Source organism: Hemiscyllium ocellatum, chromosome 32 (genome assembly GCF_020745735.1).
Source record: "Hemiscyllium ocellatum isolate sHemOce1 chromosome 32, sHemOce1.pat.X.cur, whole genome shotgun sequence".
NCBI classification, from domain to species: domain Eukaryota; kingdom Metazoa; phylum Chordata; class Chondrichthyes; order Orectolobiformes; family Hemiscylliidae; genus Hemiscyllium; species Hemiscyllium ocellatum.
In genome coordinates, this window is record NC_083432.1 from 38,641,047 (window position 1) to 38,666,674 (window position 25,628).

At 43.4% G+C, this 25,628-nt stretch overlaps 1 protein-coding gene across 1 annotated transcript; it reads right to left on the reverse strand.

Moving 5' to 3' along the window:
• psmd3 (proteasome 26S subunit, non-ATPase 3) lies at window positions 1-25,628 on the reverse strand. Its single transcript, XM_060848871.1, has 12 exons — window positions 25,233-25,628; window positions 18,153-18,343; window positions 16,882-17,019; window positions 14,446-14,582; window positions 10,284-10,474; window positions 9,287-9,390; window positions 9,026-9,140; window positions 7,434-7,553; window positions 6,203-6,306; window positions 5,148-5,303; window positions 3,780-3,830; window positions 1-367 (listed from the first exon to the last, which is right to left on the reverse strand). Exons 1-12 carry the CDS (start codon window positions 25,408-25,410, stop codon window positions 290-292), a joined length of 1,563 nt encoding a protein of 520 aa, XP_060704854.1. The 5' UTR covers window positions 25,411-25,628; the 3' UTR covers window positions 1-289.

Sequence of the window (25,628 nt, forward strand, 5' to 3'; positions counted from 1 at the left end):
TATTTGTTATCAGTTTTATTGACCATATATTTATCATCAGTCAGGTATTGTTTACAAGGCTTAAAGGGACAAAAGGTAACTATTCCTCAGAAAACAACAGTAAATTAAGAAAAATACAAGCAGTTAAAGATGTGTCAAACCTGGTTTGACAAGGTTAACATTCCCATTTGCAAACATCCAGACAGATTCGACTTTAAAGGACTTTAAAGTCACGATTCTAGTTTTATTGATCTTTACTGTTTGCGGTTACAATATTCCAAGTGTTTCAGAATCAAAATCCCATATAGCCTCATGGGAATCCATCATCATCATCCTCTGCCATTTCTTTTGCAAACTCCAGGTCCTGCTGTTCCCGTTCTCGCCGCTCCTGTAAGGCAGAGATGCCATTTGAAATGTGGACCTTGCATTCACACAAATTCATTTGAAAACTTTATCCATACTGCATTATAATTTTGTATCATATTTCACAGAGATGTTTCCAGACCACTTCCCATGGAATTAACCACAGTGAATGAAGTACCTCCTGTTGGGTTGATGTTGATAAGTTGCATGCAGATGTCAAAAGCAGCTAAGAGAGTCAGTTAGTTTGCTTCTTTTTACTGCAGCTGGATCAAGGAGAAGTACTGGCCACAACAGAGAAAATTTCCTGCTCTTCTTCAAACAGCAGGATTGTTAAACCACCAGAACATGAAAAAGGAATGTGACTCAATACTTTACAGATGGTATCACCAATAAGAGGAAGTCTCTCGGTACTGTACTGTGATTGTTAACACTGTTACATTCTTGGGGCTTGGGAGCAGGTGGTGAGCCCAGAACTTTCTGATGCAAAAGTGTTACATTATTGAGGATCGGAAATGAAAGACCCTCCATCACATTAGGAACTTACCCAGTTCCTTCTTAAAGCCTTGCCATTTTCTTTTCCACAAATCTCTTGTTTCATTTTCAATGAAAAGTTGTTTAAAAGTATTATTTTCATTTGACTCCCCCTCCCCCCCCCCCCCCCACCACCACCACCACTTAATTTTAAGTTGTCCCTCGAGTCCCATGGCTCCAGAACTTTCCTGAATCCAAAGATTTTCATGGCCATGGAGAATTTAAAACCTCAATTAAGTCTTGCCAATTACAGAGTGATACCTATGAATTTCAAACTTTCTGTATAATTGCCCTCTTAAATTTAGCAGTTGACACCATCAATATTTCTAAAAATAATTTAAGGCTTTCTGACATCACCCAAATTAAAGACATTTATACTGACTTGGCACGAACATTTGATACAATTTCATCAACCTCAACCTTACAACTCACACCCTCTTTGTTTCTTTAGTACCCATGAAAGTGATTTCAATGACCTATCCAACAATCTCCCTCTTCTGTTGTCACTTGAAGCATGTCAGAGAATGGTTACAACACAGGGGGAGACTACTCAGCCCATCACAAGTGTGCTGGCTCCCACTCCCCCATCTTTCCCTACAGCTCTGTATGAGTTTTCTCCTCTGGTAATTATCCAATCCACCTTCAAAAGTGCGATGGTGGCACCTTTGATCACAGCTTTCAGACAGGAGTATTCTTGGTGACTGCTTAATATTTACTAATTTCTGTCCTTCCACTAGTTTCATCACTTTGTATTGTTTTAAGACCATAAGACATAGGAGTGGAAGTAAGGCCATTCGGCCCATTGAGTGCACTCCGCCATTCAATCATGGCTGATGGGTATTTCAACTCCACTTACCAGCATTCTCCCCATAGCCCTTAATTCCTCGTGACATCAAGAATCTATCAATCTCTGCCTTGAAGACATTTAGCGTCCCGGCCTCCACTGCACTCTGCAGCAATGAATTCCACAAGCCCACCACTCTCTGGCTGAAGAAATGTCTCCGCATTTCTGTTCTGAATTGACCCCCTCTAATTCTAAGGCTGTGTCCACGGGTCCTAGTCTCCTCGCCTAACGGAAACAATTTCCTAGCATCCACCCTTTCCAAGCCATGTATTATCTTGTAAGTTTCTATTAAGTCTCCCCTCAATCTTCTAAACTCCAACGAATACAATCCCAGTATCCTCAGCCGTTCCTCGTATGTTAGACCAACCATTCCAGGGATCATCCATGTGAATCTCCGCTGGACACGGTCCAGTGCCAGTATGTCCTTCCTGAGGTGTGGGGACCAAAACTGGATACAGTACTCCAAATGGGGCCTAACCAGAGCTTCATAAAGTCTCAGTAGCACAACGGTGCTTTTATATTCCAACCCTCTTGAGATAAATGACAACACTGCATTCGCTTTCTTAATCACGGGTTCAACCTGTATGTTTACCTTTGGAGAATCCTTGACTAGCACTCCCAGATCCCTTTGTACTTTGGCTTTACGAATTTTCTTACTGTTTGTAAAGTAGTCTATGCTTTTATTCTTTTTTCCAAAGTGCAAGACCTCACATTTGCTCACGTTGAATTCCAGCCATTTCCTGGACCACTCTCCCAAACTGTCCAGATCCTTCTGTAGCCTCCCCACTTCCTCAGTACTACCTGCCTGTCCACCTAACTTCGTATCATCGGCAAACTTCGCTAGAATGCCCCCAGTCCCTTCATCCAGATCATTAATGTATAATGTGAACAGCTGCGGCCCCAACACTGAACCCTGCGGGACACCGCTTGTCACCGGCTGCCATTCTGGAAAAGAACCTTTTATCCCAACTCTCTGCCTTCTGTCAGACAGCCAATCCTCAATCCATACCAGTAGCTCACCTCGAACACCATGGGCCCTCACCTGCCATTCGCCATCTGCCACATCTCTGGCCAATAATATAACTTGCCCAAACCTCTAAGTGTTATTGAATCCAATTTGTTGGCATTCACAGCTTTGGGCACTTTAGAAGTACTTTGCTCTCACCACACACACACATAAACACAAGCACAAGTCATGTGTCATCCTAATACTAACGCCTGACCAACAGCACCTCCAGGTATCAGCTTCAATGTGCAACCTTTGTGTTGAAACATTTAAAAAAAAGGAAATGTTGAAACATAGGAGCAAGAGTAGGCCATTCAGCCCTTCAATCCTCCTCCACCATTATGGCTGATCATCCAATTAAGTTGGATAGTACATGGTTAAGAAGGGTTTAGAAGGATATGGGCCAAATGCAAGCAAGTGGGACTAGTTTAGTTTGGGAAACTTGGTTAGCATGGATAGTTTGGACTGAAGGGTCTGTTTCTGTGTGGCATTATCTATGACTCTAACCCTTTGACCTCCATTGTTCAATTCTCACTGCTCCAACTACTGTTGCCTGGTGTTTTTTTTAAAGCCAATTACTATTAGATCTAATAAAGGTGAATCCAGCATCAAATCTCCCTTGTAAGCCATGGTTTGGTCACCCTCCCTGTTGTTTTTTTGCAATGTACAGAAATGAAAATTGTTGAAGATCACTTATGCATTTGCAACTTTTGCCATGGCTTTTCACTTGTCATCCCTTAAAGTAATGTTCCCTATCTACACCAACTCTGCACTCTACGTTTCAGTCACACATCAGCCCATATTCTGGCATCGATCCTATGGGAACACATTTTGAGAATCAGTCTACATGCATTCTTTCCTGAAATCCAGACAGAGATCATCCCAGACCCTAACCTTTACCAGAAAGACCTGCAACCCTTTTAAGAAATCTGAATTGGTCAAACATTACTTTCTGAAGCTACCTCTCTAATCAGTTCCTCCGGATCATCACTGGCACCCCATTTAAAACCCCAAATGCTTCCCTACATTTGTGACTTCTATCAATGGAAACCTCACCTCAGCCGACTCCAGGTCTTTGTTGTATGACTTGGGTGGGAATCGCATTGCCTGTAAAGCAGAAGTGAACAATTTAATTATTTCTAGCCTCTAGGAATATAAGTTCTAGATGACAACTCCCTCTTTATATTCTGATACAGAAGAAAGTTCCCAAGAGACATTCTGTTGGTTCTAGAACCAATGTCATGAACATTAGCTTTGAGTCACATTTGAATACTTTCCATCACAAAGATCTAATAAACCAATTGCAGCTAGTAGGTCAAGCACTTTGAGGCCACAGAGATCTTATTCACTCCAAAGCCAATAACCCAGTGCAGCTGGCAGCACAGTGGCACAATGGTTAGCACTGCTGCCTCACAGCACCAGGGACCCAGGTTTGATTCCAGCCTTGGGCGACTGTGTGGAGTTTGCACATTCTCCCCGTGTCTGCGTGGATTTCCTCTGGGTGCTCCGGTTTCCTCCCACAGTCCAAAGATGTGCAGGTCAGGTAAACTGGCCATGCTAAATTGCCCGTAGCGTTAGGTGCATTAGTCAGAGGGAAAATGGGCCTGGGTGAGTTACTCTTCGGAGGGTCGATGTGGACTTGTTGGGACGAAGGGCCTGTTTCCACACTGTAGGGAATCTAATCAGGAGCTGCATGCATGTGGCACTGGGCCACTCAATACTGGCCTTTAGCTAAGACTGTCGCGAAAGAAAATGACATCAATTGCTACAGAATAACCTGGTCACATTTGTTAAATGTCTTGTTCACAAAAATAATTACAATTAAAGAATAAAGACTGGAGAATGAGATTCTGCAAAACCCATGCCAGACAGGGTTCCTCCTTCACTACTCATTCCTTGTCAAAAAGATACTGGACTTGGTCACCCAGAGTCAGAGAATCCAATTTATGTTCTATTGAGGCAGCTGGGGAATTTAAATTCAGCTAAATAAGTATGGAACCAGCAATAAAACCTGACCCAGTGTATCGGTAAAGGTGACCATGTAACTACCCGAATGGCATACAAAAACAATTCACTAATGCCAGCAACAACCAAATCCAATGAATGCAAAGACATGTTTTCACCCCTCGCACAAACACTGCAAACGCTTCAAATCTACATGCAGATAAGGCAGATAAAGAACATGGAAGTGTGTTATTTTGCTGAGAAAAGCACTTGGTCCACCTGAAAAACAAGCCAAACAACCATCTGATAAAGCAGAGCAAGGTAATCCAATCTTATGTTTTTGTAAGAGAAAATGGGTAATATATCCCTCCAATCAGAAAACTATGGGTCAAAATTAATTCTTCATTACATCTCTATTGATCATTCTAAAAATTCAACTCAATCCACAATGGAAACAGCCTGGTGTTGGTTTTTCCTTACTTTGACAGACATGTTGTGAATATCCAGACAGAAGGAGATTCTCTGGTGGAATGCCAGCTGCGGCTCCCTTGTGCCATAAATATCGATAGTCTCTTTTGACTGGACATATCCTCTCTCATGGTTAATAGACGCCTCGATCACTCCATCACGAATGGCCTGTTTAAAGAAGAAAATTAGCATGTTTTTCTCTGCATTTTTTCCTTCTTCTGAAGTGCAGCCTCATTCTGGGTTTTTGAAATTCAGCAGCCCCCTCAGAATCTGACTGAAGTGGGCAGTCTTGGTGCAAAAGACTGGAAAGTAAATATTATCAGAGGGTTCAAGTATGCTGGGCCACCGCTAAGGTCAGTCCTGCCTGGGTCAATACACTTCAGAGCAGGAATCACTGGATATCGATCAGGTCGTTTTCGATATCGCAAGACAGCTTGTTACACCATAATAATACTCAACAGACTTGCCTCTTCTCAGTCTATACTGTGCCCCTCAAAGCTGAGCTCATTCAAAACCCCCGTCCTTTAAGGCTTTTAAAGTGAGAGCTCACTACATGTGCAGCAAAACACGGAGTCGTGACATTTCAGCTACCTTATCCGAGGGATAAAGGGAAAATAAAATGTAGCTGAGCCTTTACTAAAGTTGACTCCCTCTTCAATGAAATTCAATTCAGACAGCCACAGCAAGTGAAAACCACCACAATGTCAATCACAGGTTTCCTAGATTCCCTTAATATTCCAATTGCTCCCACTTCACTCTCCAATCAGGAGCTCCATAGATATTTGTAACTGGGGGCTGCCTGGCCCAGGAAGCAATAGTGAGGTTCCAACCTTCTGAATTCTGGACCTAATATAAACAACCACTAATGCACAACACACTGACTTCCTAATTGAGCCGCTTATTTGAGCGTCCCATCACCAGTCCAGTTACTTCAAGGAGGGGGAATCCTCGCCCTTTCAAATTCAGAGACTGAAAAATCTGCTGTGCACTTGCAATGCATTTTGATTTTAAATTTCAGAATTCAAGCAACAATTTTTTCTTTTAATCCCACCCCCATTGGAATTTACCTTGGCAACTATAAACTCAGCATCTTCAGGACTGTCCAGCTGCAGTTTCTGTGCAATGTCAGTGAGAGAGATCCGAGAATAAGATAAACTAATCATCCTTACACCTGTAAAGGGAAGAAAGAGATTTTTAAAATTGTCTATGATTCAATTTTTTTTAAGCTATTATGCTGTAGCAGCTGGCAGGAGCAAAACATACAAAACGTATAAGAGGGGCTGAGGATTAAATACAAGAGACAGTCTCATATCAGAGACACTGAGCAGACAGCCTGGAATTTTGAACTTTGGACCTCTCAGTTCTCTGTTTCTCTTCTCAAGTACCAAATTTACTACTGGCTTCTCAGATTCCCAAAATGCTCTTGCTCTTCTTTGAATGTTTAAGTATTTTAAAATGCTCTCCCAACTCTAAAAGATTAACCTATCTTAACAGGTGCAACAGTTGATGAAAAGGATTCAGTTTCTATCCCTTCAAGTCTCACCTACCTCAGAGGTGTGTTGTAACATGTCTGAACAGATTATTTCCAGAAGTACAATGGGAGAGGACACATTAATAGCATTTAGGAAAAGGGCTGGGGAATCTTGTGGTGCAATGGCAGTGTTCCTACCCTGAGCCAGTCAAGTCCCACCTACTCCAGAAGGGGTGTAATAACATCGTTTAAGAGGTTGATTAGAGAATAACTATTATTTAACAGCTGTTTTTTTAAGGATTCATGTGTAGTATCAATGTCCCCAACTCTGGGCTATAAGGCCTGGATTCACAGATTGATTTACAAAGGGCTGATTTTTCCAATAAGAGGAATTGATTAGGAAGGGGCGAGAGCAGTCTGAAGGTTTTATTAAATTATGATATGCAAACCAACAAATGTGGAAGACAGACTGATTCCTGCTTTGGTAAATGGATGACACGATGTACAACAGTGAATATTAATTTACCTACTGCAAGTCTAGCTGTAATCAGCATGAGCTGAGAATCAAACTTGTGCTTTATGTGGCTTCGTAACACATGCTACAGAATATCTCCTTTGCGGAGTTAGTAGGGAGTCAAACAAATACCCCAAGTTGGGTGGTTCGAGTGGACTGCTATACAACTGTGTACACATTACAAGGATGAGGATATGAATCGCCCACATTAAGAGGTCAATCAAGATGCACCACCCTGGGAGCAGTTGCTGAAGTAACGAAATAAAGAGATGAAGTGCTGCAAACGGTTAATAATTTAAGACCAAATTCTGACCTGTTTTGATGACATTGTGGCGCAGGCGGATGATCAATGTATAGGTGCCATCAGTCTGAAATTTCTCTCCAAATTGTTCCAAAACCTGGTTAAACTTGGCCAAATTCCCAGTTCGCACAGCTAGCAGAGGGAAAGGCAGAAACATGAAGCTATTTGTTCAAATTGAGAACAGCTCACTCACGGCAACTTTTAAATGTAGCAGATTTTAAACAGAGTTTTTGTCTAAACAAAAAAGAAACAGCTAAAAGAACAAATCTATAACAAAACAAACATTTCTGCTATAAAACCACAGCAAACTCAATGAAAAAACACAAAAGAATAAATTTAACACCCAATCAAAACAAGCAAGAGTTATTTCCAGTCATTAGTATGATTGAGATCATATGGGTTTGCAAATCAAAAAACTTTAAATTAATTGTAGCATTTCTGAAATTAAATAAATGATATATATTTTTAGCATTCAGTGCCATCAACATGTGCTTCTAGAAAAGGGAACTTAAAATCCACACACTGTCCAAACTTCTGGATTTTTGGGCAGATTGGTAAAGAACATGAAGTCTCTCAGTTTCGATCTACGTGTTCTGATAAAATGCATGCATCACAAGTCACTGACAGTAACAGTACTAAAAGCAGCCTTATGCAGATCCGGACCAGCAAAATAAAGAGGACCAAATCAACAAATCAGAGCAGAATTGTCTATTCCTCACAGCTGGATTTCCAGGGATTCACTGAATCTCAAGCTTACTCTATTCTATCACTACAGTGCAACATCAGAGCAGACTCTGTTCAGTTTCCATCAGAGATGCCTCTGAACGCCTGTACCAAATTAGAGATAGCTTGCCCTGAAACTTCACATTCTTGAGATCTTGATTAAGACTGTCCTAGACACTCACAACTCTGAACAAAAATAAAGAGATTTTGGCCTCATCAATCTAGGGGTGCTTTCAAAACCATAACGTAGAGATACTAACCCATCAAGTCTTCAGCTCCCCATTTCACTGACGGAAAAGCTGCTGCCATTTTAACAAACCAGCAGGTGGTGGCTGAAGCTTCTGATGTGAATACTGAAGTGGACAGGGGCTAAAAATAAACTGATTCAAATTAATGAAATTAAAAACCTGCTTAACCTTAACCAATGGTATGATTATTTTGATCTAATCCTGAGTTAAACAACTTAAATTTTAAAGAGCAACAATACCAATCGGTTCAATGCATCCATTGGTTCAGTGAATTCCATAACCTTAAAAGACTCCATTTAAGAGTCACTAAGTCATTATAGAAGTCATCAATTCCAAAAAGTAAATGCTGATATGGTTTGCTATCAGGCTGAATTCCATAACCCTGCAGTATGGCTAAACTTACATCTTTCCTCCTTTCAGTATTGTGGAAAGTTACAAAAGGAATGGCTTGAGGTGGCACAAGGGGTGAGACTATTTACTTCATCTAGATGGTGGTAATGACCGCTTTGTAAGCGACACGTACAAGACAATCTTCACTTGCTGCATTCACCAGTAACTGGTTTTCCAAGGGAACAAAGAAAATGAAATGTGCTTTCAAATTAAAATACTTGTGCGTAGCTGCCTCATACACACCCTGAGTAAGCAGGAAGTATGGCATCAGGGAACGTTTGAGCGATGGTTGTCGGAACTGTAGCCTGTCTGGAATCTCACCCAATAGCAACTCCACCACAATCAGCAACTTATGAACCTGGTTAAAAACAAAACACACACAATTCTCATAAAATTAGTTTTGTTGACAAATTTATGAAGCCACCAATTTTTTTTTTAAGATGAATGACATTAAGGGAAAAAAAACGTAAAAAGATTCCACTCTATAATTTTTTTTCAACTCACTGTTTGCTTAAAGCCAACTGCAGTGTGCTGTGGTGCCTTTCGCAGAGCATTAGTCAGGGTCCTTCGTGCTTCAGAATATTCTAACTGAATTGCTTTAATACGACCTACACGCAACAAACTCAGTTAGTTTTCTAAATCAAACATCTACTTGGATATTACTAACACATCTAATCAGCATGTATAAAGCAGGAGGTTCCAGAAAACATTTCAACGCAACAAACGAATTATTTACTGACTGACACTTTGCTGTATCTTTGCAAAGTTTGCAAACAATTTTTGTCACAATGATTTAACAGCTGCTTACAGTGTATTGCATGATAGTAATACAGATATATTCATCACCTATCTGGTGTGATAAATTATCAGATGACATGAACAGTAAATGCTGATTCAGTCACAAAATGGGGAAAAGGCTGTGTCGTGACTGGAGATAAACTGAATGAGCATTGTAGAAGGCATAATATCTCATAAAACTCTTTATTTCGCTTTCATTCCCAAAGGATTGCATCAGCTGTGACTCAGTTTGCAGCACTCTTGCCTCTGAGACAGGAGCTTGTACGTTTCAGTTGCATGCCAGAGACAATGAGCACAAAACTCAGGCCTGATCTTTCTGAGGAAGTGCCACACTGTCCGTGCTGCCATCTTTTGGTAAGACATTAAAGGGGGGCCCCATTTAGTGAATGGGAATGATCCAATGAAATTCTTCTAAAGAGAATAATACACTGGTCAATATTTAGCTGCTGATCAACACCACTGCAAAGAGAGATTATTTGGTCATTATCACACTGTTCTGTGAGACAACTTATCATGCACAAACCAGCTGCCAGTTTTTCTATATTACAACAGTGAGTACACTTCAAAATTAATTGTGCATAAAGCTCTTTGGGATACGCCAAAGTTGTCAATAGCAATGTACGAAAGGAAGGTTTTCTTTAAAAAGAGTTAGCAGTTACTCTTTAACAATTACTTCACATTGTACGATTGGACTGAGTCTCACCAGTGTAATACAGATATCTTGCCCACTCGTTGTTATTTGCTTGTTCTGGAAAAATGGATTTGGAAACAAGCTTCTCTGCCTGATCATACAGGTTATACTGCAGGTAGTTTCTCAATAACAGGTTCAGCAGAGTGGCCTGTCCATCAGCATCATGGCGAAGGGTAGCTGTCCTCAAACGTGCGTGCAGAAAACTTCAAGCATAAAAAAGATTGTTCATTCACAAGTTTATAAAGTTACACTTAAGGTCAGAACGACGATACATAGCATCATAGAATCCTTACAGTGTGCAAGCAGGCCATTCAGCCCATCAACACTAAGCCCATCCAAAGAGCATCCCACCCAGAATCCCTATCCTACCTCGATAATCCATCTAGTCTGCACATCCCTGGACATTACGGACAATTTAACTAAACCTAACCTGCACATCCTTGGGAGAAAACCAGAGCACCCGGAGGAAATTCACAGAGGTATGGGCAGAATGCCTGAGGGGACTCTGCACAATCACCCCAAGGTGGAATCAAACCTGCTGCTAGGCAGCAGTGCTAACCACTGTGCTGACCTGATCTCCCGTCATACAGTATATTCAGGCATCACCATTTCCTTTTCTCTCCTTCACTGATGGTAGCTTTCATGTTGAGATTTATCACTTTCACAGGCTTCAAACAAGAATCACTTAAGATACCGACTATTGAAGAATTATCCACAGTGGAGGTACAACAGAATCTGGCCAAAGGGTTTACTTTAGTATTATTTCATGGAATGCAAGCATCACTGCCAGGGCTAGCAGTACCCATGCTGCTTCTCCACCACCTTAAGGGCAATTCGGGATGGCCCACCCGCAATATCGCGGAACCGGGGGATCTATACTGTTGGGACGATTTCCAGCTGAATTGATCTGGAATCAGCGTTTGAGTGAAAAAGATAAATAGGATGGTCAGTAGGACTTTAAAATTCTGAGTTGGGCGAAGGGAAAGCAAATGCGACAGGGAGTATGGAGTTAAATGGAAAGATAAGCAGCATTTCCCAAATGTGCAGGTGGGTTTAAGCTTGAGGTAGACTAGCAATGCAGCAAAAAGGAAGGATAACTTGGGACAACTTATGATTTCCGATATCGCTAATAACAATAACAAAGTTAGCATTAAGGCACTTTACCTGAATGCTTGCTGTTTTCGTAACAAAGTAGATGAATTAATGGCACAAATCATCGTGAATGATTATGATGTGGGAGGCATCACAGAGACATGGTTGCAGAAGGTTCAGGACTGGCAGTTTACAACTTATCGAAAAGACAGGAAGATGGGTAGAGGGGGCGGGGTTGCCTTGTTAGTCAAGAATGAAATTAAATCTATCACACTGAATGGTATAGGGTCAGATGATGTGGAGTCTGTGTGGCATGTCAGAAAGGCAAGGTCACTGTGACATGGAGGACTTCAATGTGCAGGTGGACTGGGTGAATAATGTTGCCGATGGGTCCAAAATAAGGGAATTCGTGGAATGCTTCTAGGATGGCTTTTTGGAACAGCTTGTTATTCTGGACTTAGTGCTATGTAATGAGCCAGACTTTATAAAAGATCTTAAAGGGATCAGTTAGGAGGGAGCGATCATAATAGGGTAGAGTTCAGTCTGCTGTTTGAAAGAGAGAAGGCAAAACTGGATGCAATTGCGTAAGAGTTAAATAAAGGTGATTACAGGGGCATGAGAGAGGAACTGATGAAAATCGACTGGAAGCAGAGCCAAGCAGGGAAGACAGTAGAACAACAATGGCAGGAGTTTCTGGGTGTAATCGACGACACAGTACAGAGGTTCATCCCAAAGAAAAGAAAGATTATTGGGGGGGGGGGGGGGGGGGGGGGGGGGGTAGAATTAGACAGCCATAGCTGACAAAGGAAGTCAGGAAATGTATCAAAGAAAATGAGACAGCCTATAAACTGGCCAAGAGCACTGGGAAATCAGAAGATCGGGAAGCCTACAGAAACAAACATTTATCTCAAGAGGGTTGGATTATAAAAGCAGCGACGTGCTTCTGAGACTTTATAAAGCTCTAGTTAGGCCCCACTCAGAATACCAATTTTGGGCCCCACACCTCAGGAAGAACATACTGACACTGGAGCGTGTCCAGAGGAGATTCACAAGGATGATTCACAAGTTAGGCTAACATATGATGAACTGCTGAGGATCCTGGGATTGTATGCACTGGAGGTTAGAAGGCTGAGGGGAGATCTAATAGAAACTTACAAGATAATGCATGGCTTAGAAAGGGTGGATACTGAGAAGTTGTTTCCATTAGGCGGGGAGACTAAGATCGGTCTTAAAATTAAAGGGGGTCAATTTAGAACAGAAGAGAGGAGACATTTCTTCAGCCAGATTGGTGGACCTGTGGAATTCATTGCCACGGAATGCAGCGAAGGCTGGGACGTTAAATGCCTTCAAGGCAGAGATTGATAAATTCTTGTCCACGCAAGGAATTAAAGGCTACGGGGAGACTGTTGGGTAAGTGGAGTTGAAATGCCCATCAGCTATGATTAAATGGCAGAGTGGACTCGATGGGCTGAACGGCCTTATTTCGACTCCTATGTCTTATGATCATACCAACTCTGCAATACTGCCAGTATATTTACCACCTTTTGCAAGGTTGTGAAGGTTTGTAGCTCAGGTTGAGGTTTAGGGTGTAGGTTTGCTCGCTGAGCTGTAGGTTTGATATCCAGACGTTTCATTACCTGGCTAGGTGACATCATCAGTGGTGACCTCCAAGTGAAGCGAAGCTGTTGTCTCCTGCTTTCTATTTATATCTTTCTCCTGGATGGGGTTCCTGGGATTTTTTGGGGTTTGTGATGTCATTTCCTGCTTGTTTTTGGAGGGGTCAATAGATAGCATCTAGATCAATGTGTTTCTTTTTGGGGTTGTGGTTGGAGTGCCAGGCCTCTAGGAATTCTCTGGCATGCCTTTGCTTAGCCTGTCCCAGGATAGATGTGTTGTCCCAGTCGAAATAGTGGCTTTTTTCATCCGTGTGTAGGGCTACGAGGGAGAGAGGGTCGTGTCTTTTTGTGGCTAGCTGGTGTTCATGTATCCTGGTGTCTAACTTTCTTTCTGTTTGTCCTATGTAGTGTTTGTGGCAGTCCTTGCATGGAATTTTGTAGATGACGTTGGTTTTGTCCATGGGATGTACTGGGTCTTTTAAGTTTGTTAGTTTTTGTTTCAGAGTGTTGGTGGGTTTGTGTGCTACTAGGATTCCGAGGGGTCTTAGTAATCTGACTGTCATTTCCGAAACTTCTTTGATGTATTGTAAGGTGGTTTGGCTTTCTGGCTGCGTTTGGTCTGCTTGTGGTGGCTTGTTCTTGAGGAATCTGCGCACTGTATGTTTTGAGTATCCGATCTTCTTGAATACATTGTATAAGTGGTTCTCCTCTGTTTTGCATAGTTCTTCTGTGCTGCAGTGTGTGGTGGCTCGTTGGAATAGTGTTCTAATACAGCTTCGCTTGTGTGTGTTGGGATGGTTGCTGGTGTAGTTAAGTATTTGGTCAGTGTTTGTCGGTTTTCTGTATATGCAGGTTTGTAGTTCTCTGTTGTCCTTTCTTTTGACTGTGATGTCCAGGAATGCGAGTCTGTTGTCGGTTTCTTCCTTCTTGGTGACATCACCACAAACCCCAGGAACCCCATCCAGGAGAAAGAGATAAATAGAAAGCAGGAGACAACAGCTTCGCTTCACTTGGAGGTCGCCACTGATGATGTTCCCTAGCCAGGTAATGAAACGTCTGGATATCAAACCTACAGCTCAGCGAGCAAACCTACACCCTATACTTACCACCAGCGCTAAAATTTGGAAAACAAGGAGAAAATATGGAGGGCATATATAGTCAGGTCTCTGAATCATTGATGTCTCGTGGATTTGATTAAAAAGCACAGGGAAACAGAACCATGTTGGCTAGTTCTGATGTGAAACTAAGACATATAAATTGCCCAAATGGCTGATATTTTGTATGTTCCTAATCAATAGGATTTAGTATTTATCATGTGGAAGCTAACATGGTAAATTGCTGATGGAAGTATCAAGATTTTTAAATCTCGAAAACAGTCCTTCATTTTCATTGCTATACCCTGAACTGTAATTTTAATAAATCTTTACTGTTGTGCTCAAAGATCAAAAGTAAAACAACTTTCTCACCTTCTGACTGCATCGAGTTTACTTAGAAATTCATATACGCGAGCGTGGTAATAATAGCACTTAGCTGCAACCAAGTCTAGAGCCCGCCGATTCTGAGCAGCAATCTTTTGCATCAAATCATCTGAGCATTTCTGTGCCTGTATTACAGAAAAAAAAAGAAAATGTCATAAGCACTGGGTTTCTTTAGTGCCACCTTCCACTCTATTTTGAATGTGCTAAATCCTACCAGAAGGTTCCAATATCACTTACAAGTCAGTAATCTTCAAATGCAGCAGGAAACAAGCAAGAGCGTCAATTTTCAACCACTGCAGGATTTTCCATCTGAAAACACTGCACTCTTCCTGTGCAGTGGCCTCTTGTGCATCTTCACTTTTCCATAAGTATACCACTGACAATGATGCCTTCAGTTGACTGGACCTAGAATTTTGTTCCTAATACTTTCTGCTTCTTCCTCTCAAAATTACTCCAAAGGACCAAACGTTTACATTACAGCACATCGACCTCACACCCCGCACACCCCCAACTTTCAAAGTGTTTTTGTATGGAGTTTAGTGTTAGATTAATCGACCTGTGAGCTCACTTACTGCATTAAAATTGCAATATAAATTTAAGGTGAATCAACTTGAGGTCCGCACATACACACTTTACAGAAGACAGGCCAGACGGAGATTATCTCTCCCTTACCAGGAGGCACTGAGGTCAAATGTAGTGTGCCAATTGTCACAGTTCAGTCAGAGGTTGAACCTAACAAAGAACTCTCTGGTCTGGAATCTTGGGCTTTAATGCTCAATCAAGAAGTGCCTTTACATCAGGTCTTTGGGAAGCTGGAATGTCACTTTTTTTTCATGATGAGCCTGGACTAGGCTTGAACCGTTAGTTGAGTTTCACTATCTCCATAACCACAAAATCCCAGCCTGGGAACTTAACATCAAAAGGAGTCAACTCATACCTGGATTAAAAGTAGTCCCTTCTTTCAAAATCTATTTAGGAAGTTTAAAGATGATATCTTCATTGTAATAGTGTGGATTAGATTCAAATAAAACAATCACAGAAAATTAAAGATTTTAAGTTGTGTGAATTGCCAGTCGATTGCATTTTGAAAATAAGACAATGCAAAGCTATCACCGATGCACTTTCTTGATCAGTATGTGGGACTGAATTTAACACCTACCCCCTTTCCCACAACTGAACGATGGGAAGGAGAGGTATAGAGAGTAGACATCTTCCCCACTTTCAGGCACATGGAAGAGTCAAGAGCATCCCTAAGGTCATTTGAGTTCCTCATCAGTGGCCACATCTCACCATCGATGCATTCAACTAACACAGGCAGGGGCCAGGCCAGCCCCCAGATGAACCTTGGTGGACGTATCTGTGACCTTGTTGAAGTTGGGACCATTCCTTCTTAGGCATGCTCTCAGCAAAGGACACTGGCTAGGGCCCCTCTGAATGATTCTGGCAATGCTGCCCAATTTACCCATGTTCTTGGGCTCCAGCAACAATCCTCACTCTCCAGCTTACTACAGTAACAGTAACTCTGAAGAGGCTGGTCACATGCCTCCCTATACCAGTAAAAGTGGCATGAAAATTCCCGGATGGGGCTGGGAACTGTGAATGGCAGCCAGTGGGCTAATTAGAAGCTAATCTCAACGGGGCTCCTGGGAAAGGACATGACAGGTTTGTTACCAGCTCTGCAAGGAAATAAATTCACTTCTGGAATCAGTTGTTAAAATCCCAACACACGCAGCACATTAATGCGATAAGTATGTTCTAGTGATCAATTACCTGGTCAATTTAGTTGTCCACGGAATAACAGTCAGATTCTGCTTTGCCTCAGTGACAACGCTCTCACATCTGAGTCAGAAGACCATCTGTTAAAGCCTCATTCCAAAGACTTGAGCATGCACTCTAGGCTAACTCTTCACTGCTGTACTGGAAGAATGCCATAATCATCAGAAGTGCCATCTTTCAGACGTGATGTTAAACTGAACTACCTGCTCAGGCGGGCATAAAATATTTGCCTGCACTGGTGAAGAGTAGGGAAGTTCCTTCCATTGCATGACTAGGATTTAAGTAACTCACAGGCTGGAAAATGCTTTGAATTGTCCAGTATCTGTGGGACATTAACTCTTGCTTTTTATTAAAAAAGCATTTGTTGTTTATTGAATTGGTAACTGGGGGACTTTTTTTGTATAATGTGGCTGTCAAACTTCTCTGTAAAACTGAAACTGCAATTCTTTGGTTGTGAAGGAATTTGAATTATTCAGAAGATGTGAAAGGAGCTAATAAATCCAAGTGCTTTCTTTAATTGCTACGGAGTTACAAAAACTTTTCTTAAGCAGCTGATAAATTAGTGAAAGTTGTGTTACTGTTTATTTAAGATTTTACAGTGTACAAATTTCTATTGGATGACTATCTTTGAAGTCAAAACTCACTCACCTCAACATATCGTTTGTTGTTCGTCAGGTAAATGACAAGTAAAAGCTGAAGATAGGCCTCTGCCTCAGGGAGAAGTGGTACTGTGGCAGCTTTCCCTGTTCGAGGGCGAAATTGTACATCTCCTTCTGTATCCATGGGCTTAAAGAAAGAATGACAGTTAGAAAACAGAACTGCATTGCATTATCTACACAGCAATCATTTTTAGTTGACCTGTTAAAAAAAGACCATTCTAGGAATTGAAGGCTCTGTGTGGTAGTTCTTTTTTGTTTCACACACCATACCCGGTGATTTTAACAATGCACACCCCTACCTTCCAGATAAAGGTGAGAAAACCATTTCATCTGCACTGTTTCTCAAAACAAACAATATGGAATTATAATGTTTCCAAGAAGTGATCATCATAAAAAACCTATCTGCTTTAAGGAAGGAAATCTGCCATCCTTGCTGTTCTGACCTACATGTAACTCCAGATCTATAGCAATGTGGTTGACTCTTAACTGACCTCAGCAAGCCACTCAGTTCAAGGGCAATTAGGGATGGGAACCATCCACATCCCATGTAAGAATAAAAAATTACAAGCATTTGGAGTTTATTCAACAGTTTAACTACCCAACTCATGTTAACTGGTCAACTAAGAAAATTAATTCTAAATTAATCTCATTTATACTGATCAGACTACTGATCGTGACTATAAATTCAAAAGTGAGTGATGAAATTACACATTACTGAACCACCTTTAGTTTGTCAATTAATCATTCTGGCTGGTTTAATACTTCTAATATTTACATTTATAATTCTAATATTAATAAATAATTTTTAATTTATGTTTTCAAGAATCAGTAACAAGTGTATAATGATTTCACTCAGCTTGCACACATCCTGACACAAGATTGGTGTGGCAAATGGTTCTATGATCCAATCACTTGATGAAAGATAGTTTGGCAATGCAAATTTTAGTTATCCTTTAACTTCTCAGTAGGGGCTAAATGGTAAACTCGAGATGATTCCTCGAGAGGAAATTCAGGTGAATGAGTTAAGGATTCTCTTTATGAAATAATGGGAATCAACGATGTGGTAATAAGGAGGGCAAGCGTAATTCAGGTGGAGATTACCCATGAATGATAGAATAATTTCAAAGTGGCAAATTGTTCCTTCTGCCCTGATTTGTCTAAAACATTTGATGAATTTCTTGTTCAGCCAAATAATTACCTTGGATTTGCACATTAACAATCATTAAAACATCTACCAAGTGCTCAGTGTTCAAAACTAACCTCTTCAAGAAAAGCCAGAAGGAAATCCCGCATCGAGGTGTTTGATATGAAGAAACCATTGATGGCCTTGTAAAGGACAGTGGGGTTCAATCTGCGACAGGTTGGAGGAAGTGCTCGCAGCGCCCGTAGGACAAACCGTGGTTCTTTACTCGAAACAGCTTTCTCAATCTGCTTCACATGTTCTTTAATATCTGAAAGGAAAAATATCAATGCCTTGTTTCAAACTAACTGGAATTATTGTTTTGACGTTGATTCCTACCATCAAATCCCAATGACCTTGTGACCACTGAGATTTTCCCACCCACGATGGCTGCCCTTTTACAAAGTTGTACTCTCCATGTGTTTCTACAGGAGACAATCTTAAAAAGGTATCAAACTCACTTTCTGTAACGTCTTTCCCAGCACATTTTACTGATAACATTCCTACTGTTGCAAAAAATTGTATGGGCACCATGAGCTAGCCCATGCATCTCTCACACACACTGCCCACATTGCTGGTGATGGTTTGCCATACACTTCAGAATACAAACTCTATTCACTGCTCTATTCACTTACTACAGGGTGCATACTGTAAACAGATTCAATGAATATCATGGCTATGAATCAAAATTCACCTAGTTCTTTAGCACCCTGAAAACTAGAGGCAACAGCCTTAATAGTCACTGTTTTCTGAACAACACAACAAAATTTTCCCCAGTGGTTTTTTTTGAAAAGCTGCCAATTTTAATAATTCCAATTGATAGCTACAATAACGGAATCATTCTTATAGGACCTTTTCTAGAGCAGGTTCTTGCAACATTCATTATGAGCCCAACTTCGCAATGAAAGGTATCATACTTGATAAATTTCTGAGGCACACTATCAGCTGGCCATCGATGTGTTTCTGAATACAATATGCAGTATGTGAAGGCACCTTTATACAATGGGTAAAAACAGGAATCAAGCAACAGAGTTGGGGAATAATCACTAATACTTAAACTCTAAAACACTCGCTATGATGGAAAATATGGGCTGTGAATTTAACTTAATTAGAAATTACACAAATTTAAAGACACCGCCCTGTGATTTGCCTGCTAAGACATAATAGAAATAAAAAATTCTCACCTTCAAATTTTTCTTTGTGACCTCGCCCTAACCATCTAACCTCTTTTGTCTCTAAAACCAGACGTATCATATACTTCTTTTCCCTTTTATTTTGACCTTCTGCACAATTTCCATTTTCTCCAACTCACCTCTGACATCAGTTCATGCTTCAAAATTAGAATTCTCTCCCAAAACACATTGGCTTCAACCCCGCCTCTAGACCTCTGAAAGCGACCTGTATGATTGGGGGCTTTGTCAACCCTCTGAATATCTCTGTCCCACCTCTAGTGATTACTGTAAATCTTGGCCTATAAATCAGGCCAGCATCTAAGGATCTCAGCCGGCTTGGTACACCAGCCTCATTCCTGAAGAAGGGCTTATGCCCGAAACGTCGATTCTCCTGCTCCTCAGATGCTGTCTGGCCTGCTGTGCTTTTCCAGCACCACACTTTTCAACTCTCAGCATCTAAGGAAGCCAGATTCTTCCAGTTCCCCACAAAAACAAAAATCAAGTTTTTGCATATATTTGGCATACAAATTGAGACCACTTTTCAATCAAAGTATGTTATAATGCGCATTAGCCGCCAATTTTTAATAGGGCTACGGGGAGTGGGTAGGAAAGTGGGGTTGAAACCCAAGATCAGCCATGATCTTATTGAAGGGCAAGTGTGCTCGGCCATTGCTTGTACCCCTGCCCTTGTTTCTTGTGTTCTTTACATTTTTTTTTACATACCAGTACCTTATAATGCAGCATTAGGAAACAAGCAAACAATACACGATGTGGACGCTAATAACATTTCAAAACAATGGCCACATGTTCTGGTGGCTTGTTTCTGTATGTGTATCGGGATCCCGACTTTGGACAGACTTTGAGGTTTTAAAGTTTGACGGAATTACCAACATTTATAGTGTGGTTCTGTAGCACCCTGGGGCTTTTTCCAAACCCAAGGCTCCATATTAGTAAGTTGTGGTTGACAGAAACTGGATTACTTCCACAGCTTTTTCTTCACTACTTTTCACAAACACAAAATGAGGTGAGAAACCGTTATTTGTCACTGCTGAAAAGGTCATCATCCTAATGAAGCTATTAATGAAGTAATAAGTAATGATACAAATTAGACAGATATTAGATTTGACAGTAAGGCTTCTGGGCATCAGACTGATAACTAAGAGTTTGTAAATTCAAGTGGGCGGCACGGTGGCACAGTGGTTAGCACTGCTGCCTCACAGCGCCTGAAGACCCGGGTTCAATTCCCGACTCAGGCGACTGACTGTGTGGAGTTTGCACGTTCTCCCCGTGTCTGCGTGGGTTTCCTCCGGGTGCTCCGGTTTCCTCCCACAGTCCAAAGATGTGCAGGTCAAGTGAATTGGCCATGCTAAATTGCCCGTAGTGTTAGGTAAGGGGTAATGTAGGGGTATGGGTGGGTTTCGCTTCGGCGGGTCGGTGTGGACTTGTTGGGCCGAAGGGCCTGTTTCCACACTGTAAGTCTAATCTAAAAAAAAATACCACCACAGCAAGTATAAAACTGAAGAATCAAGTTTACAACTTGTTCTTGTTTGTAACTTGCATTCGGATAAATCATTTACTGCCTTTTGAACAAGACTGCAGCCAAGAAAATTTATGAGATTGTTGCAAAGTCCCAACCAGCTCACTAAGAGAAGTTGATCTGACCTGCAAACAACTGATATATCCACTTCAGAGCAATACAAAAATAGAATTGCTTGATGCAAAATCACCAAGATTCATCTGATTCAACAACTGTTGACAAATCATTTCAAGCGATCTTTATTAGGCAGGATCTTTGGGAGCATTGATATACGCAGGGATCTTGGGGTGAAAACCCACAGTTCCCTGCAAGTGGCAGTACAAATAGATAAGATGGTAAAGATGATGTAAGGCATGCTTTCCCTCCTTGGTTGGGCCACTGAGCATAAATGTTTAGTTAGGCCACATTGTGTGCAGTTCTGAATGGGAAGGATGTGGAGGCTTTGGAGAGGGTGTAAAAAATGTTTACAAGGATTGTAGTGCCTCAATTGTAGTATATTATCTATGAAAAGAGATTGGACAAACTGGATTGTTTTAACTACAGCATCAGAGGCTGAGGAGGAACCTAATAAAACTATGAAAGGCACGAATAGGGTGAATCATCTTTTTTGCAGGGTGGAAACGTCAAATACTATGGACCATTGGTGAGAAGGGAAAAGCTTAAAGGATATGTGTGAGATAAGGTTTTCTTTTAAAATACAGGGGACTGTAGGTGCCTGGAATGTGGTGCTATGAAAAGTGGCAGATGCAGCTATGATAGCAACGTTTAAACAGGCATATGAACAGGCAAGGAAGAGAGAGAATTAGACCATATGCAGGCAGATGGGCTTAGTTTAGAATGGCATATGGCTGGCACAGACATGGAGGGGCAAAGAACCCATTCACATGTTATACTGTTCTATAATCATGACACTAGAGAGACAGTATCTGGAGTGCTGGGCAAAGTTTTGGTCACTTATTTAAGGAAGAATGTAAACATGTTGAAGACAGTTCCGAGAATGGTTATTAAACTGATATCGGGTTGCCTTCTGAGGAAAGGTTAAAATAGTAAGAGGCCTAACTAAAGCTAAGGTAGAGTTGTGTAATGGTCTATTCTGTATTTGATGTGCAGACTGATCTGTCTCTAACCCACAAAGGTAATCTATATGGGATAGTTTAAGATACATAGTGATAGGTTTCTTTGGGAAAACTTTGCTCTTCAGGATAATCAGACCCGTACAGTTTTCAATTCAACTTCATGCTCATTTTATCGACTCAACATATTTATTTATTCTTTCATGGGACATGGGTGCTCCTTGCAATGGCCAACGTTTATGATCCATCCTTGAATGGAGAGTGGCACACTGGTGATGGTGCTAGATTAACAAACCAGCCTGCTACTCTAGGACAAAGGTTCAAGTGCCACTTCTGCTGCCGCTGAAATCTAAATTCAATCAGCAGTTAATTGAATGCAGAATACAAATTAACCTTGAACTTGGTGACTTTCTAGATAATGTCAGACAACAATTAAGGATCGACCACATTGCTGTGGGTATGGAGTCACATGTAGGTCAGGACAGCAAATTTCCTTCCCTCAAGCACATGAGTGAATCAGGTAGTTGTAAAAACCTATTGACAAGAGTTGGTGTGCTCACCATTACTGAGACTGCCTGACAATTCCAAAGTATTAATCAGATTAAAATTCCAGCAGCTGCCATGGAGGGATTTAAACCAGCATTCCAACATTAACCCAGGTGACTGGATTACTACAGCTATATATCTATGAGAAAGGGGACTGAGGTCATGCTTGACAGTAATAATCTTCTTTGTATGTTATATATAGGATGATCCAGTTCTCTGTACCTAATACCCCTGTTTAATTGAGATAATTTACGTGGAGTTTACTTGCGGATAATTCTTTGTGAATATTCTACCCGACCCCTGCATGATGATATTCGGTTTTCGCCCCACCCTCAGCCTCACTGTTTAGATTGAGCCGGCTGAGTTTATCACTTGTGAATCTTTACTCCACCACTACCCCACAATCATCCAGCTCTCTGCCCTTAAACCCCCACTGTTTAACAGGGGTCATGATTTGGAGGATATTTTAGAATACAAACTCTGCTCCCACCCAACTAAAATAGTGATTCGGTTCAGTTTTCTCCCCAATCTGTTTGGATCAGATTGAGATAGTTGACTTTATATCTTCTGGATATTTTACCTTCACCCCAGGTTCTCTGCTCCACACCCCCATAATTTCAATTTTAAGTTTGGAATTGATTGTTATAGAGTCATAGAGATATACAGCATGGAAACAGCCCAGCACACGGCCCATATCTCTCCATACCCTTCCTATTCAAACACCTATCCAGCTGCCTTTTAAATGTTGCAATTGTACCAGCCTCCGCCACTTCCTCTGGCAGCTCATTCCATACCCATATCACCCTCTGCATGAAAAAGTTGTCCCAAAGGTCTCTTTTGTATCTTTCCCCTATCACCCTAAACCTATACCCTCTATTCTGGACTCTCCTTTGCAGATAGTGAAACAGTTCTGTCTTCATTGCAAGATTACCTGAGCAACGTTTCCTTTTGGATCTTTTTTTAAAAAACATAGACAATCCCCAGCCCCAACGTACACAATGCCAGCGGGATTTAGTTCTCACTGCCCCTCAGACCCAGTCTGTCTAGATTGAGACGGTTGAGGTTTACTATTTCTAAATGTTTTATATATACATTCACACACATATATAAATAATGTATATATTGCTCAGCATCCCCAACCCCTCTAAATCCCCAGTGTTTCATTGGAGGATTGTAGGTGTGGGGCTGATTATTCCTTGTGGATATTTTATCCCTAACCCACTCCTACACCATGCTGGAATTCAATTCCCTCTGCCCAACTCTGTTTGGATTAAGTTTATTTCTAGCAGATATTTTAAGCCCCTCTCCAGGATGATCCAATTCCGTCCCCCAACCAAGAAAAATCCAGTCCCATATCACCCAGGACGATCCAGTCTCCCCCACCCCACCCCCCAGGATGATGCAGTAGCCCCCACCCCATGCCCCAGGATGATCGAGTTACCCCCCCCACCCCCACCAGGACGATCGAGTTCCTCCCCCAACTCCCCAAGATGATTCAGTTCCCACCTCCCCAGGACGATCCAGTCTCTCCCCCGCCCCTCAACTCCCCAGGATGATCCAGGTCCCCACCCCCAGGATGACCCAAGTCTCTCCCCCCCCCCCCCATCCCCAGGATGATCCACATTTCCCACACCCCCACGATGACCCAGTCCCCCCTCCACTCCCCAGGATGATCCATGTTTCCCCGCCCCAACGATGATCCAGGTGTTCCCCTACCCCCATTCCCCAGGATGATCCACGTTCAACCCCCACCCCCATGATGATCCAGTCCCCACCCCCACGATTAACCGGTCCTCCCCAACCCAGAATGATCCAGTCCCCCCCCCCCCAAATTCCCCAGGATGATACAATTCCCCCTTCCCCCCAGGATGATCCAGTTCTCCCCCCCCCCCCCCCAAGTCTGGGGTATTTGAGGTGCTCCAATAGCTGGGGGCTATTGCCCTTTCTCTATCAGCCTCACTCCAGCCTGACCCGCTCTGCTTTCCCAGCGTCACTCTCTAAGCCGGACCCTGACCCCCAGCTCCTGCAGCAGCCTTCCCCCCCCCACACCTCGCTCTCTCACCCCCCCACCCGCCTCTCTCCCCCCCCACACCTCGCTCTCCCCCCCCCCCCGCCTCTCTCACCCCCCACCCCTTGCTCTACCCCCCCCACCCCCTCTCTCACCCCCACCCTCGCTCCACCCCCCCCCCCACCCCCCTCTCTCCCCCCCACCCCCCCCCTCACCCTCCCCCCCACCCCTCGCTCTACCCCCCCCACCCGCCTCTCTCACCCCCCTACCCCTCGCTCTCCCCCCCCCACCCCCCTCTCCCCCCCCCCACACACCCCCCCCCCCCCACCCCTCGCTCTACCCCCCCCACCCGCCTCTCTCACCCCCACCCTCGCTCTACCCCCCCACTCACCCTCCCCCCCCCCCACCCTCGCTCTACCCCCCCCCCACCCGCCTCTCTCCCCCCCACTCACCCCCCCCCCCCCACCCCTCGCTCTACCCCCCCCACCCACCCGCCTCTCTCACCCCCCCACCCCCCTCTCTCACCCCCCCACTCACCCTCCCCCCCCACCCCTCGCTCTACCCCCCCCCCCCCCTCTCTCCCCCCCACTCACCCTCCCCCCCCCACCCCTCGCTCTACCCCCCCCACCCGCCTCTCTCACCCCCCCCCACCCTCGCTCTCCCCCCCTCCTCACCCTCCCCCCCCCCCCCTCGCTCTACCCCCCCCACCCGCCTCTCTCCCCCCCACTCACCCTTCCCCCCCCACCCCTCGCTCTACCCCCCCCCCCACCCCCCCCACCCCCTCTCTCACCCCCCCCCCACCCTCGCTCTCCCCCCCTCCTCACCCTCCAAGGTGATCAGGTCCAGCTCCTTCTGGCTCTTCTCTCCGCTCTCGGGCGGCTCGGCCTCGGGCTCGGCGGACACATCCTTCATCTCCACATCGGGGGCAGGAGGCCCGGCCGCCAGCTTGGCCTTGTCCGGGGCCGGCTCCTTGGGCTTGTGCTTCCCCGCCGTGTCCTTCATGGCGGCGGCGGGAAGGGAGAAGGAGAGTCCGGAGCGGGGGCCTGGCGGAGGGAGCGGGGCCTGGCACTGGGCGGATGGGGGGGTCCAGCTGCGGTCTCTGTCTCCGGGGCCTCTCTCTCACCGCCTTCCCGCTCCCGTGTCTCCGCGATGACTGAGCACTATCTCCCAGGCTCTACCCCCGCCCCCTCCCGGACTAGGCCGCACCGTCAGGCACGCTC

Bases quoted from the DNA above. Each gene is read 5' to 3' on its own strand.
- psmd3 (XM_060848871.1), bottom strand. From the start codon at position 25,410: ATGAAGGACACGGCGGGGAAGCACAAGCCCAAGGAGCCGGCCCCGGAC. The intron at 14,583-16,881 runs GTGAGTGAGTTT...TCTGTAATACAG, and splicing joins ACAACAAACGATATGTTGAG to GCACAGAAATGCTCAGATGA. The intron at 368-3,779 runs GTGAGGTTTCCA...TCTGCCTTACAG, and splicing joins AAGACCTGGAGTCGGCTGAG to GAGCGGCGAGAACGGGAACA.